This window comes from Cladophialophora bantiana, assembly GCF_000835475.1.
Source record: "Cladophialophora bantiana CBS 173.52 unplaced genomic scaffold supercont1.1, whole genome shotgun sequence".
Classification (NCBI taxonomy): domain Eukaryota; kingdom Fungi; phylum Ascomycota; class Eurotiomycetes; order Chaetothyriales; family Herpotrichiellaceae; genus Cladophialophora; species Cladophialophora bantiana.
In genome coordinates this window covers 1,622,901-1,638,134 of record NW_015971575.1, presented here as the reverse complement: position 1 = coordinate 1,638,134, position 15,234 = coordinate 1,622,901, and the positions used below count along the sequence as shown (strand labels likewise).

The 15,234-nt window shown below is 53.1% G+C and overlaps 6 protein-coding genes across 6 annotated transcripts; 4 read left to right on the top strand and 2 right to left on the bottom strand.

The window, feature by feature from the left end:
- Positions 1-334: 334 nt before the first annotated feature.
- Z519_00598 (uncharacterized protein) lies at positions 335-3,024 on the top strand (the record flags this gene model as incomplete). Its single annotated transcript, XM_016758355.1, has 2 exons — positions 335-717; positions 774-3,024. 2 exons carry the CDS (start codon positions 335-337, stop codon positions 3,022-3,024), a joined length of 2,634 nt encoding a protein of 877 aa, XP_016625604.1.
- Positions 3,025-3,358: 334 nt separating this feature from the next.
- Positions 3,359-5,002, bottom strand: Z519_00597 (uncharacterized protein; the record flags this gene model as incomplete). Its single annotated transcript, XM_016758354.1, has 3 exons — positions 3,359-4,732; positions 4,802-4,933; positions 4,985-5,002. The coding sequence occupies 3 exons, from the start codon at positions 5,000-5,002 to the stop codon at positions 3,359-3,361; spliced, it is 1,524 nt and encodes a 507-aa protein (XP_016625603.1).
- Positions 5,003-5,370: 368 nt separating this feature from the next.
- Z519_00596 (uncharacterized protein) lies at positions 5,371-7,364 on the top strand (the record flags this gene model as incomplete). Its single annotated transcript, XM_016758353.1, has 2 exons — positions 5,371-5,416; positions 5,485-7,364. 2 exons carry the CDS (start codon positions 5,371-5,373, stop codon positions 7,362-7,364), a joined length of 1,926 nt encoding a protein of 641 aa, XP_016625602.1.
- Positions 7,365-7,866: 502 nt separating this feature from the next.
- On the bottom strand, positions 7,867-8,720 carry Z519_00595 (GTP-binding protein ypt5; the record flags this gene model as incomplete). Its single annotated transcript, XM_016758352.1, has 4 exons — positions 7,867-8,214; positions 8,270-8,488; positions 8,560-8,579; positions 8,642-8,720. The coding sequence occupies 4 exons, from the start codon at positions 8,718-8,720 to the stop codon at positions 7,867-7,869; spliced, it is 666 nt and encodes a 221-aa protein (XP_016625601.1).
- A 398-nt stretch (positions 8,721-9,118) lies between these two features.
- Z519_00594 (uncharacterized protein) lies at positions 9,119-11,295 on the top strand (the record flags this gene model as incomplete). The annotated part of the gene is made up of 2 exons (XM_016758351.1): positions 9,119-9,971; positions 10,031-11,295. The coding sequence occupies 2 exons, from the start codon at positions 9,119-9,121 to the stop codon at positions 11,293-11,295; spliced, it is 2,118 nt and encodes a 705-aa protein (XP_016625600.1).
- A 1,149-nt stretch (positions 11,296-12,444) lies between these two features.
- On the top strand, positions 12,445-15,085 carry Z519_00593 (potassium uptake protein; the record flags this gene model as incomplete). The annotated part of the gene is made up of 3 exons (XM_016758350.1): positions 12,445-12,615; positions 12,675-13,880; positions 13,991-15,085. The coding sequence occupies 3 exons, from the start codon at positions 12,445-12,447 to the stop codon at positions 15,083-15,085; spliced, it is 2,472 nt and encodes an 823-aa protein (XP_016625599.1).
- Positions 15,086-15,234: the final 149 nt, after the last annotated feature.

Sequence of the window (15,234 nt, the reverse complement as noted above, 5' to 3'; positions counted from 1 at the left end):
CCTGGTTCAGAAGCACCACTCCAGTGTCAGCCCATCATGGCGATAAAGACCCTGAAGCTGCGCGGATCGAATATTGCGAAAATTCAGGCCCATGGATACGCTGCTTCAATGACTGATGTAGTGATTGTCATTCTGGTGGCAAATTTTGGTCCTGATGATGATCGGTAAGTATCAACACGAGGTATGTCTCAGAGCGCACAGTCTTCCCTCCCGTCCAATTCAGTGCTTTGGGATTCCAAACGAAGACAATTGTTCGCTTTTTTGCTGGGACTCGAGCTCAGTGTCAGCGATCTCTAAACAGAGATGACACCCGGAATCCTGCGAATTAGTCGCAATGAAATTGTATCCGACTTGCATCGTGCTTGAGGGTGTGCTGCTTGGCGCCGCATCTGGCATATCAGTCCAAGGGAACTATACAATATGCAACTGGGCCCGATTAAGGGCTGGAGTCATCCGTGATGCCCTCTACCTTGATGGCGGTTTGCTCTGGTGGCAAACAGCCTTTGCAGATGGAACGGCGCCAGTCGTGAGCAGCGATGGCAATGTCGAGGGGGAGATGTTTGTTTTGAACTTCTCGACACCTTTCGACACGACCAAGACTAATATGTCGGGCTTGTTTGATCGGATGTCGAAGGCGGGTGGCGCAGGAAACAATATTGCACCGAATTATGTCGATGGGACCATGTTTACGAATGATGGTGAATTATACCTTTTCGGGTAGGTACTCTTACTCCCAACATCTGTGCCCGCTATGGCTAATTACCTTCTCACAGTGGCCTCCCTCGTCTCACCGATTCTGCTTCCCCACAAAGCGCCGAAACTGTTCTTGGATATGAAGCTTACCAGTACGGCCCGGATCGGACAAGCTGGAGTCCGGGCTTTTATCAAGGAAGTCTGCCGGACGGCGTAACAAGATATATCACAAATGGCGCCGGAGCGTCTGCACCCAGCGAAAACCTAGGATTCTACTTCAGCGGGATGCGATCACCGACATGGGGTCCGATATACTACGAGGACTCCTCCGCCAACATGACCGCGGACACTCTTATCCAGGTTGACATGTCGGTCATGAGAAGCGAGAAATGGACAAATGCAACGCTCCCGGACAACATCCAGCCGCGCGCGAACGCCGAGCTTGTATGGATCCCTGTCTCCGAGAAAGGCGTGCTGATCGCAATCGGCGGTGTCAGTGCGCCCGAGGAGATATGGGCGTCCGGCTTGAACGGCTCGCAGAGTTCGGAAAGTGAAGCGCAGAGTCCCGGGTTCATGACCACTTTGCCCGTCTACGACATCGCTTCTAGCACCTGGTATCTGCAGAATACCACTGGTCAAGCCCCGGGACAACTGACGGAATTTTGCTCCGTGGTAGCAACGGCTAAGGACTCCTCGTCGTTCAACGTCTACATCTACGGCGGCTACGACGGATTAAACGCAGACGATGAGCCCTCGGACGACGTCTGGATCCTGTCGATTCCGGCCTTCCAATGGATCAAAGCGTACAGCGGGACCAAGTCACATGGTCGCTCGGGTCATCGATGTGTCGCCCCGTATCCGGATCAAATGTTTGTCGTCGGCGGGGTCCACCAAAACCAGGCCAATTGTGTCGAGGGTGGCATTATCCAGATTTTCAACCTCAACAATCTCGAGTTCCAGAATAGCTACGACCCTGACACCTGGTCTGACTATCAGGTGCCCGCCGCCGTCACCAATGCTATAGGGGGCAATGCTCAAGGAGGCTCTACCAAAACCGCAGCTTGGTCAGATGGTGCCTTAGCGGGCATCTTCTCAAAATCATATTCGAGACAAGTTACCCACTACTACCCATATCCAGTCAACGACTCCTCAATAGAGTCAACCAGCAGCGGACACTCGGGAGTCAGCACAGGTGCCATCGTTGGTATCAGCATCGCCGCCGCCGTGATATTCATTCTCCTCCTCATCCTTATATTCCTCCTGGTCCGGCGTCGTCGAATCATCAACAGTGGTTCTTCCGACAAATCCTCGCACTCCAGCAACAGTCGGATCACCCGATGGTTGAACGGAGCAGCAGTGATTCCAAAACGCCCTCAACATCAAATGCGTCAATCCTCTCAAAGCTCGCCACCGGAGGTGCAACAAGTCGGTTATAGCTCGTTATCCGAAGAACCGACTCCACTGCAACCAGAACGACACGAAATGGCCAACAGCACAGAGCGTCCCAGGCCACCTTACGAACTGGCCACGCCGTACAATAATCTCGGCCATCCACGACACTCTGGAATCGTCGACTACGCGTACAATACCAATTTCGGCCACACACATTCAAACTCGACATCTTCCGAGGATGTCTACCGTCCTTCCCCACTAAGTAACAGTTTCAACGACGCCGCCCCCACGACGGGAAACAACAACAACAACAACAACAACAACAACAACAACAACAACAACAACAACAACAACAACAACAACAACAACGATGTCGCCGCCGCCGCCACTATAGGGGCCACATCGTCTCCTCTCCGCAGCGTGCGCTTCCCTCCCGCTGGCCTCACGTCCGAGATCTTTAGCCCCGGCCACGAGAACTCGAACTCAAACTCGTCAAACTATTCGTCCGGTGAGACCAACGAGACGCTCGCTTGGCCGTTGCCACCCACTCAGAACAACTGGCGAGGCAGCAACAACAACAACAGCAATAACAACAACCGGGCCCGTAACACAAACGCGACACGATTCCCGTTTGACAGGGAGAGAAGCAGCGAGAGCAGTTCCGTGCAGCCGATCATCGAGGAGCATGAACCGGAGTCGTGCCGCGAGAGCGTCGCCCACGAATTGCCTGCCGACGACAACGACAACGACAAAGAGGAGCATGAGTACCATTACCAGCACGGCAACGAGAGCGCGATTAGCGGCATTGGGACGTTGCCGAGTCCCACGCGGGCTGGCGGGGAAGGGGGGACCATGCCCGAGGACGAGGAGCACAGGAGGAGCCTGTTCGACACGATAAGTCCCGTGAGCCCAACACTAGGGAGGAATTGGAGGCGCTGAACGACTGTGAGAGTTCACGGTAACGATGAGAAACAACGACCTGACGACCGAGGATATCACACCTACATCACACGTACATGTACAGAAGTAGCCATTTGGACTCCTGCTCTAAAACTGGCGATTGAGGAGGCAAAGATCCATGTCGCCCCTATTTCAACACATTTTAATTGCTTGCTGATCTGTGAGAAATTTCACTTGTGAACATACGAGGTACATGGGTATCATCTCTATCTCGCGAGTTTGCCGGCGATGAGGCCGTCCCGTACTTACTTTTATAACTGATTAGAACCTCGTATCAGTTGATGAGCCTTGGTTCGTCTCATCCTCCCAACTTCTAAGAGCTAGTCGTACTCTCCAAAACCTCTAAGAACCCACCGACGAGGTGCAGGCTCCCTGTCACCAGGGCCGCAACTTCTTTCTCCTCTTCTGCGTCAGCAGCCTTCTGGCGGTGAGAGTTAGCAAAGTTGCGGACAATATTGACTGCCTCTTCGATCGTCCTCACCACCTCGACTCGAGCTGAAGGGTCTATGCCCCTCCATGTCTCGGCGAGGTTATTCTGCACTTTCATTGACTCAATGTCCGAGGCATTGACGTTCACCGCCACAAGATCGGGTTTGAAGCCCGTTTCTTTGAATGTCGTGTTTGTGCAGAAAATGGCATGGGTGAACGGGTGGGGGTCATTAAGAGCTGTCGACAATGTGTTGAATAACGCCGCCGCAAGCGAGGCGGCGTCGCGTGTCTGTTGGTTGAAGATCAAGAAACGCGGTTGCTGGTAAAGCGGCTTTGAAGAGTCCTTGTTGGTCATAAGTTGAGAAGCGAACCACTTCCCTGCCAGCTCAATGCTTTCGAGGGTGTGGCCACCATCAATGCACCATTTTATCCCCGCCTCATACCGTGTCTCACATCTGCCTGGCCACCAAACAGTTTCCAGTCCGCGCACAAATTTCTGCTTGTAGTCGTCGGCGTCCGCGTAGCCTTGTTGGTCTAGCCATGTCTTTGCTAGAGCAACAGCAAGACTAGCATTCATCTTCTGGAAGTCTGCTTGGAGTCCGAGCTTGATCTCGCCACTTGCGATAGCTGGATCAACATCAACATACTCGAGCACGCTCCCTTTCTCGTTGGCGACTCGCTCCATCACTGCTTTTGCCGCCGCAGGCTGGCTGCTCGGTGTGAAACACTTGATGCCGCTCTTCATGATTCCAGATTTGTGCCAGGCAATCTCGCCGATCGTGGAACCGAGCATGCCGACATGATCAATCCCGAGGCTTGTGATACAAGTCACGGCCGGCGCTTCGAAGATATTCGTGCTGTCATAAGCACCACCGATGCCACACTCAATCACAGCAACGTCGACCTTCTCCCTTATATAGGCATGGAAGGCCATCAACGTGAGGAATCTGAAATAGACGGGTTTCGCCTCTGGAGACTGGGGGTCTTGTCCTGCTTCTTTCGCAACATTCTCCAGCTTGTCCCAAACCTCGAAGAAATATTGGGCGAATTGACCCTCTGACAGAGGTTGTCCGTTGATCTGTATGCGTTCCCGTACAAATCGAAGATGTGGGGATGTGTACAAGCCAACTTTTGACAACGATTTGATCCCTTTCCCTCCAACGAACTGGGTGAGGATCGATGAGGCGAAGGCTGCTGTTGACCCTTTGCCCTTCGTTCCGGCTACATGTATAACCTTTAAAGCATTGAAATCCGAAGGCTAGGCAGGAGGCGCGAGTTAGTGGTGTAGGTAAGGCGATTGATTCCGACGGGCTCGGTCGTCGCATACTTGGTATCCAATCTTGCGGCACCATTCAATCATCTCAGGAATGGATTGTTCGTTCAGCCTGCCCCCAGACTTGCGGATTGCATCAACAATTGCGAAATTGGACTGAAGAGAATTCAGCGATGTCACAGCATCCTACAGAGTGGTCAGTCCAGGTCTCCAAGCATAGCTTTTGACGACACGTACAGCGTACGTCCGTGCCATGGCGGTCGAGGTTGTCACAAAGCTGCGAACTGTGAGTCTGAGAGGGAATGAATATTTGAGGATCCATCTCCTCATCATAGAGCAGGCGTAGAGAGCGTCAGGGCTGCCCGCAAGGCGTTCGGTGGCCGTCTCGCCGTCTTGGAAATGGGGAAAACCGCAATAGACTTCTGCGTTGAAGTTGTTTCTGAGGCGCCGTAATTTTCTGGCGGAGCATTGTTGCTGCTTGATGAAGCAGCGTCAAGCAAGCATCTGGGCAAGTGTGGTCTGACCACCATTATCTAAGAACCATCCTCGACTCGGAGTTATGACTCTGGGTTCTGCATCGAGTCCCTTCATGGCGATATAGATCGAGGTCAAAGGACGTGGCAATGGGTCAATCCCAATCCTCACATCCGCCGAGGGAGGTGCCAATCGGTGAGTGAACCATTTGATCAATGATGCAGCCGCCTGGGGATCTAATAGATGTGGACTCACTCATCCAGAGCAACTGAGCCACGAGTTGGCCCTCCGCTTTGCCTCCAAATGCTTCACTCATTTGGAGATAGCTCACTACAAAGATAACTTCAAAACGTTGGCAGATCACCAGGAAGATGTCGAATATTGGAAGGAAGACACCTTGTGCGCCTTCCTCGCTCTCCCAGAGCCACTCAAGGCCGGGCCTGTCTTGTACCATATGTGTACATACCTTGGGGCGTTTCCATTTCCGAGTCTGGCGCCATGTATATTGACTAGGGAAGCCATGCTGAAGGTCATCACCATCATGACGGGTAGGTACAAGAAGATCCTGAAACGAGGCGATCAGGATAGGATTAAGCTGTTGTTCCGAAGTTTGGCGGTCTTCGATCGGCGCCACAGTGTCGCCTCGCCCATGGACAAGCCGAATATGGAGGATATTGTGACGGAGCAGCTCCCCGAAGACATGTTGAAGGAGCGTGAAGTCGAGCAGGGTGTCAGTTCTCATGTCGCTGGGTTTGCCATCGACGAGCCCGTGAATGACGACGAAGACGAAGATGATGACGACCTTGCTCTTGCCGCGCTTGACTCGCTCGACGCCATTGAGGTCTTCAAACACGATCAAAGGACGAACCGCAAGATCAATCACGCAATGATCCCGACAGAGAACCTCAAGAAACTTATCGCGCTCTTGCTACTCGTCGCAGGCATCACGCCCTTGACTCCGCTGGCCATTTACGGCGAACGCCTGGATGGAGAGCGTTTACAGGCGCTGAACATCTCAGCCGACGCGATCGTGGCAGCCTTCGACCCAGAGCCTCACAGCAGAGGAATCAGGTATTCCAATTTTGTCAAGACCGTCACAACGACGTTACCGGATCTATTCGAGCCCCTCAACGCTCTGTTCGAGCATTTTCTGTTCAGCAAGAACTTCACCCTCAACAAATATCGCGACGCCCTACCAGCGATTGAAACTGTTGAGGCCATACCATCACCAATATATAAATCACCGGAAGACACCACTTTTAGTACCATCTTCACCGATACTCTCCTCGCTCAAATGTCCATGTCCGTCCAAATCTCCGCATCCGCCTCGTCAAGTTCTTCGCTCAAGAACATCTTCGCTTCCAACTCTCGCTTCAACCAACTCTACTCGACTTCGTCCCACGGCACCTCCTTGTCGTCCTTCTCCCGGCAAGTCCACTCGTGGCAATCTTCTACATTGGTCCTCATCTCTGGAACGCTTCCCGACAGAAACGACCCCATCGTACTCGGTGCGTACCTCTCCGAGCCGTGGCGCGAAAAGCCAACGGCTCCTTCCTCCTCGACTGATGCCCCATCCAAGGCATCCTGCCTCTTCCAACTCCTCCCCCGCCACTGCATGTTCCTCGCCAATCAATACAACCGCACGATCCCGTTCTCGTATTTCAACTCCAAAACCGGCATCGCACTGGGCTGTGTGATCCCGCCGCAGCAGTCTCGTACAGGTCCACCCCAACCGCCGATTTTGGGACCGGTCAGCGTGTTAATCGACAGCGACCTGTCAACATGCACTTTCCAGCACGATGGGGACGCCGGGGTCGGTGCGTTCATGACAGACCCGGGGCTGGAGACGGCGCAAAAGCATCACCGGGAATCCACGCAGCCGAAAAAGGCAGTTTTCGACCTCGACACGCTCGAAGTCTGGGGCATTTCCTTCCCGCTTGCCCGCACAGGCTCGCTCTCCGAGAATGCCGGAGACGAGGACGAGATGATCAAACAGAAGAAACGGCTCGCGTGGGAAGAGGCCGAGGCCGCACGACGCAGGGGGGTGAACTTCGGAGGGGATAAGGATGGTGCAAGGGCATTGTTGGAGATGGCGGGGCTGGTGGGGGATAAAGCCGGGAATAGGAGTGGCGGATCTGTGTAACAGGTGAGAAGGCTATCAACGGCACGAAAGGGGGGGACGCAATGTGACGGATGAGCATAGAGTCGCTGGCTGAGAAGGTCTTGAAACAACTGTATCTCTAGGCATTAGCAGACTGCTTGGTAAAACGAACGCCGGACAACCCGGGACACCGGTAACTGTTCTCAGGAACGCCTGGGGTACCGCCCGGCAAAGTATATCACAATGATGGACGTCGATGGATGGCCTTCGACCCGGGGATTTCGCACGGGACGTCTCTCGACGACTTCAATTAGTTTTGTCCTGCTCGACTTCTGCCTTCGAAGTGTTCCCAGTGTCGAATGTGGTGTAGATGGTTGATCTCGACTGGGCAAGCATTTGCGAAACCCAGATCCCCTTATCCAGCATCCCTTCCCGAGCCGCCCACACACAACTCCTTCCCTTCTTGCGCCTGCTAGATCAAAACGTTGTGAAGACGGACATACACAATCTGACAGAAAGCCCCAACTTAGTGGTTACTTGGAAATCAACACTGGCAATTTCCAGCGCCCTGCGTTCCAGTCGATTCCGGTCTCAAATCCACACCTGGTCTGGGAGTCGCCCTCAAATTCCTGGGCCCCGCCTGGTCCAGAGGCAGTTTCTTCGCAATGGCGGTGAATAATTCCTTGACGTTTGTAGACGTCTTTGCGGATGTTTCAAAAAAGAGCAAGCCTGCCTCTTTGGCGTACGCCTCTGCGTCGGCAGTTTGGATAGCCCGCTTGTCGGGGTATTCTTCAACGATGTCAAGTTTGTTACCGGCAAGGGCGATGATGATGTTTTCGTTGGCTTGTCTTTGGAGTTCCTTGACCCATGACTTGGCCTTATCTAGGGATGACTGGGAAACGCTATTAGTTGCCGGACAGTTACTTGTAGAGAGAAGGGGGACGTACGGCCTGGGTGATGTCGTAGACGACTACCGCGCAGTTTGCATTCCGGTAGTACATCGGGGCGAGGGATTTGTATCGCTCTTGACCGGCGGTATCCCATATCTCGAACTTGACGGTCGTGTTTTCGTCTAGTGATATCGTCTGAGTGAGGAAGGCGGCGCCGATGGTGGATTCGCGGTAGTCGTCGAATTGATCTTTGACAAAACGGAGGACTAATGAGCTCTGCGGAAAAGGGACATCTGTTAGGATGAATTGGTTCCGAGGGGAGACGCCGGAGTTGTTGGTCAAAGTACCTTTCCTACTGCCGATTCACCTGGATGACAGCAATCAGTGGTTGACTACCTAGGTAGGAGTGAGAGGTTGTCCTCAACATACCGAGAAGGACGAGCTTGAATTGGGCGAACCTGCCGCCTGCGCCTGCGCCTGGTCGGCCTGCGGGAGCTCGAGCGGCCATGATCGGGCTGCGAGTGATGTTTGACTGCTGGTTGGGTATTGGACGAGCCTCGAGAGATTGGCCGTGGACTCAGAGTAAGGATTCAGCAAGAATTGAGTATTTTTGATGATTGCCTGTGGTGGTGTTATGACCTGCAGTCAAAAGTGCCGGGACAGTTGGGGGAGATCTGAGAGATCTGAGCCAAGAAGGATGACGGAGGGCAGAATGCTCGTTACCAACAAAGGCCACCTGCCTTCTAACAACCGCGCGGCAGCCAAGTTACGCAGTCGGCAGCCTCTTCCTGTCCCGCTCTTCTTTACCCTTCCACATCTTTATCCTGTACCCAAATCATGATACGATAGTAAAGACTCCGACAAAGGCCTCCCCGCGACCATCCTCGACCCTCCAGCCCCTTCACGATGGCCAACTTGCTGCCCTTTCGAGACATCAACGTCCACGCCTCCACCAGCCATTACGCCTTTACCTCGCCCTCCAACTCCTCTGCGCCGACTCTTGTGGTGGAAAGACCCTCAGGGGATATCCGACTGAACGATGGATCTCTGTTGGGTGCCAAACGTGTTTCGAGTATTGCTGGAATTTTGGGCATCATCAAGCTAAAGCTGGACAAGTACATCATCGTCATCACCAAGGCACAGCCCATGGGTAGGCTACGGGGCCACATGATCTACAAGGTCGTCGCTACAGAGTTCCTCCCTCTACGAGAACGGCCCGTGCGCGATCCCGACGAAGATACCTATCTTTCTTACCTCAAGGCACTGCTCGCCTCGGGCCCTATGTATTTTTCTTACTCGCTTGACATAACGTCCAGCTTCCAGCGCCAGTCCGAGTCGGATCTCTCACAGCCAATGTGGAAGAGAGCGGATGACCGCTTCTTTTGGAATAGGTTCGTCCAGACGGACCTCATCGACTTCAGGCTCGGAGGCCTGAGGGGCCACCAACAGCCTGGCGCGGATCCATACATCCTCCCGGTAATGCACGGCATGTTGCGCATTACTCCGGCAAAAATCAAGAACACCCCGTTCACTTTCGCTCTTATCACCAGGAGATCCAGGTTTCGAGGTGGAACAAGGTATTTCTCTCGGGGCGTTGATGACGAGGGCCACGTGGCGAATTTCAACGAAACAGAGCAGATTGCTTTGCTCAACGACGCCTCAGGCCCGACAGGCTACGCTGGTGGACGAGGCATGCAGAATGGAAACGCCGGAGGCCAGCCGGCAGAGACCCAAGTCATGTCATATGTACAGACTCGCGGTAGGTCAATCCTCTCTATTTTCTTCTGGACCGAGACTGGTATTAACATTGTAGTTCAGGTAGTGTGCCTGTCTTCTGGGCCGAGATCAACGATCTCCACTATACACCAAAGCTGCAAATCCGAGGCGTGGAATCCGCAGTCGATGCCGCACGGAAGCATTTTGATGAGCAAATTAGGATCTACGGCGAGAATTACCTGGTCAACCTGGTTAACCAACGCGGCAGGGAGGAGCGAGTGAAGAAAGCTTATGAACAGATGGTGCGAATCCTCGTCAGCTCTCCAGAGGAATCAGTAGAGGCAGATATGCGCACGGACGAAAAGTTCCGGGGCATTGAACCGCAGAACAGCCGCCAAAGAATGGACATGCTGCACTATATCTACTTTGATTTCCACAGTGAAACCAAAGGATACAAATGGCACCGTGCCGAACTCTTGTTGGACGAGTTGATAGATGGCCTGCGGAAAGGGCAGTATTTCCGGGGTGTCGAAATGCCCGGCGACCCTTCTGGAGCTCTAGAAGTCAGATGCCGGCAGACCGCAGTCGTGCGCACGAATTGCATGGACTGTCTGGATCGGACAAATGTGGTCCAGAGCATGCTGGGCAGATGGGCCTTGACTCAACAATTCCAAGATGTCGGCATCTTGCATCCCGGTGAGAGGGCGCAAGACGACCGAGCGTTCGAGTTCCTGTTCCGGAATGTATGGGCCGACAACGCGGATGTGGTCTCCAATTCGTACTCGGGAACTGGCGCGTTGAAGACGGACTTTACGCGCACCGGAAAACGGACGAGAGCGGGAGCGCTACAGGACTTCAACAATTCCGCCACACGGTATATCCGCAACAATTTCCTGGATGGGCCGCGACAAGACGGCTTCGACCTCTTCTTGGGCACCTATCTGCCGTCCACCTATGGTGTCGGGTCTTCTTTGATGTTTACGGACCGAAGACCACTCATTATTCAAGCTGTGCCATATGTGTTGGCTGCCTCACTGTTTATTGTATTCGTCTCAGTTCTCACTCGCCGGCCTCCGGACGCAGCGATCTGGCCGCTGCGTATCTTCGTTATTCTGTGCCTGGTTGTTGCCGGGTGGGCGTTCCAGTTCATCTATGCACATGGACTGTTATATGTCAATTGGCCGAAACTCAATACTCCAACATTCGCCAGTGAAGGGTATTCGGAGGCGTTGTCGAGAGCTCACAAGGACAAAGTCGTGGGGCCTATCATCGCGGCGGCAAGTGGCAAGGACAAGGACAGGAGAGCCAGGAATATTAGCACGGCCAACATGGGATATATGGAAGAGGGCAAGAAGAGAATAGAATAATGGCAGCAAAGCCAAGGCGTGGCAGGTTGCTGGGAGTTACCTGTTCCTTGTTGGTGGATTCAGTGTTTGCAGCGGGCGGGCTGCAGAGTTCTGGCACACACCTGCCATAAATACCGATTGCGACAAGCCCATCCCGGTTTTGAGGCCAGCACTTGACGTCACGCTCCTTGCCGAGACTCTGTGCCTCTGATCTTGGCTCGTGGTAGGCTTTCCTGTGGAAGGCACCGTTCTGAGTAGGCCCAACAACAAGCCATACCAGGATACAGCAGCCGGATGCACGGAGCAGCAGTTCACCACGTGAGAAGACGACGTACAACTGGCTCATTGGTTTAATTGCCGGCGCTAAAGGCGCCAAGAGGAGCTTAAGGCAGCGACCTCTTCTGTTCCGCCTTGTCTTCTCCACCCTCCTCGGCCGACCATCTTCTGCAGTGCCTATCTTGAACCTTTTAACCATGTCTCTTTACCTGCATGAGGCATTTTGCGTGCCATGCATCCCACGAACCTTCCTCGCTCCTCCTCACTCGCTTGCTGTCGACGTATGAAAAGGTGCTGTGCGGCTTTTTGGTTTCTGCTCGTCATCTCCTCCAATGGACGAGGCAGCTTGGCATCCCCTGTCTCTTGGCTCATGCAGACGAAGCCCCCCAACAGGCTCTATGCAGCCCTGCTTATGGGCTGAGAATGCTCCTTATTTACCTCGTACAGGGCGCCCCATCCAGCTCTCCTGCGCTTCTGAACCCTTCTACTATCACTTTTCGTCTCATCTCGAGCCAAGATCAGGCCGGGCCGCTCTGATACCAAGCAAATACCTACCTACCTACCTACGCCATGTGCTTGGTGTCGTCTAGTTGGTGGGGTTAAGTGGGATTATGGTATTGTGGCAATGCAGATCCATGCGGACTCCCCTCTCTACCCATACGCTAACCCCGGCTTGACATTTTTCCAACAAGAAATGGGGGTATCACGCGGGTGTTTTGCTCCTTCTCACCACAAGTATTTCGTGCTCAATCCCACATGTCGGAGAATGTCGTCTCCTCTCACTCCCTCCTTCTCTTTTACGTGTCCCCTCTTCGCGAACCTAGCAATTTTCGGAGATTGTCAATTCATGCGTGTTTGTTTGGATGAAGCCGTCACCGAATGGCACACCCTCGCATGCAATTCGACGATGCAATCCAGCCTGTGGCGTCACACTTCTACACGTTGAGGAGCAGAGAAGTTGCAGGAGTGGGAAGCATTCGTGCTCAATCTTCGAGGAGACGTGCGGGAAATGTCGAAGATATGGAGCCGCTCAAGGTTGAAGATCGAGACATTAAGAGAAAGCAGGTAATGGGCATCCTGTTTGTCTCTATTGCTACCCGCACAACAACACTGATCAGAAATAGACTTTTACAGGATTGAGGCTGCTATGGTTGGCATATCAGTCTACCGGAGTCATCTACGGCGATATCGGCACGAGCCCGCTCTATGTCTACTCCTCGACTTTCACAGACGACCCTTCTTATGATGACTTACTTGGAGCCCTGTCTCTGATCATTTGGGCTCTCACCATTATGGTCAGCATCAAATATTGCCTCATTGTTCTCGCTGCGGACGATGAAGGCGAGGGAGGGACATTCGCTCTCTTCTCCCTGTTATCGAGGTATGCAAATATTGTCAGACGCGATCCTCGAGAGGAGCAGTTGGTCAGAATAGAGCGTCACATCGCTAGCGAACTAGGAAGATCGGCCCAGAAAACTCGAGGTCTCATGGAACGATCTCGGACGACACAATGGCTGCTGAAAATCCTGGGCGTCTTTGGCGTCGCTCTCGTCATGTCTGACGGTGTCCTGATGCCAGCGCAATCGGTCCTCGGCGCCATTCAAGGCATAAAAGTTGTCCATCCTACTATATCACAGAGCACCGTCATCGGATCGTCATGCGCAATCCTCGTTGTTCTCTTTCTAGTTCAACCATTTGGCGTAACTAAGCTGGCAAACACGTTCGCCCCTATTGTCATTATCTGGCTGCTTTTTAACGCCGTATTCGGCGTGTACAACTTAGCTTGGCATGACTCGTCGGTGCTGAAGGCGTTTTCGCCTTATTTTGCTGGAGCCTATCTAGTCCGGAACAAGACTGGCTGGGAAAGCCTTGGAGGGATCCTTCTAGCATTCACTGGTTGCGAAGCCCTTTTCGCCGACTTGGGGGCCTTTACCCAACGCGCCATCCAACTCTCATGGCTGACGTTCGCCTTCCCTTGCTTGTTACTTGGCTACATTGGCCAAGCAGCATACATCTCTGACGACCCTTCTGCGTGGTCGAATCCGTTCTACAAAACAGTTCCACCTGGCTGTTTCTGGCCTTCACTCATTATCGCAATTTTGGCAGCTGTCGTTGCAAGTCAAGCAATGATCACGGCGGTCTTCCAATTGCTCACGCAAATTATGAAGTTAAGCTACTTTCCGCAGGTCAAGGTAGTACATACCTCGAAGATCTTCTACGGGCAAGTCTACATCCCTATCGCGAATTGGTTGTTGATGATTGCCACTTGTATCGTCACTGGAGTGTATACTAACACCGCCAACTTGGGCCATGCTTATGGTGTCTGCGTGGTACGTGATGATTCTGAATTTGCTTTGTACAGCAATTTTCAATGTTTCTCTCTTTCATGGTGCTGCCCCTGAGAAAGGCGACCGTTGAACTAACCCATCCCACCGTCCAGATTCTGGTAACAATGTTGACAACCTGTATGGTCGCCATTGTGGCCTTGATCGTCTGGCGTGTCCCGGCTTTTGTTGTGGTTCCCGTATGGCTCATCTTCGCTCTCTTTGACGGTACATTCCTCTCTTCGGCGATGACAAAAGTTCCCGAAGGCGCATGGTTCACGCTCGCCTTGGCAGTGGCCCTCTCTTCGATCTTCCTCCTCTGGCGATTCGGCAAAGAACAACAATGGCGCGCCGAAGCATCAGATCGGTTTCCACCAAGTCATCTAATCCGGGCCATTGCCAGCCCTTTCACGGGCCACAACAGCAACAGTGACCAAAGCAATATTTATACCCGGAAGCTGAAGCTTTCGCCAGCCTTCGGCGGCAAAGAAGTCACACGCATCGACGGCATGGGGATTTTCTTCGATAAATCAGGCTTACCTTCCAGCACGCCAACAGTCTTTATCCACTTTTTACAGAAATTCCATGCCGCGAACGATGTCATCGTGTTCTTTCACTTGCGACCTCTTCAAATTCCTACCGTTCCGGCCGAAGAGAGATTTGCCGTGTCGCGGTGCTATATCGGAGACGAAGAGGGAAACAGCAAGCGCGTCATGCCTGACACGTACCGCATCATGATCCGCCATGGGTATAACGACGAAGTAGTGACCAACGACTTGGGAGGCCTTCTGTACGAGCAGATCCGAAATTATCTCATCCGCGAATGTGTGGGGACAGTTTTACCGCCCGATGCTGATCCGATCTCGCCGAGTATTAATGGCGACGTATTAATAAAAGAAAAGGATGCCGTCTCGCGCACAACCGAAGTTTCCATCCCTTCTGCTCCTGTATCGGGCCGCCTGGCCTCAGGAAATCTCGAGCTCGCTCGCAAACTCGCCGATCTGCAACGTGCATACGAGAGCCAAGTGGTCTACGTGGTAGGCAAGGAACAAATGCGCGTGAAGAAAGGAAAATTGACGCCCGGGCATGTCTTGAGGAGAGGAGCGTTGGAATTGTTCTTGTTACTTCGGGAAAATTCGCGCACGAAAGTCCAGGCTTTGAATGTGCCAGTGGAGAAGCTTGTTGAAGTTGGATTTGTTAAGGAGGTTTGATTCGAGGTGTGGAATGAGCCCCAACCCAACCGCCGCGGAGTAAACAGTACGCACAGATGGATGGGTAAAGCTATTCGCCTCAGGGGCATCTCTACCTGGACAGGTCCATTTCCACTTGGATCGATTCTCAGGTTTGAAGTAAGAGCCCC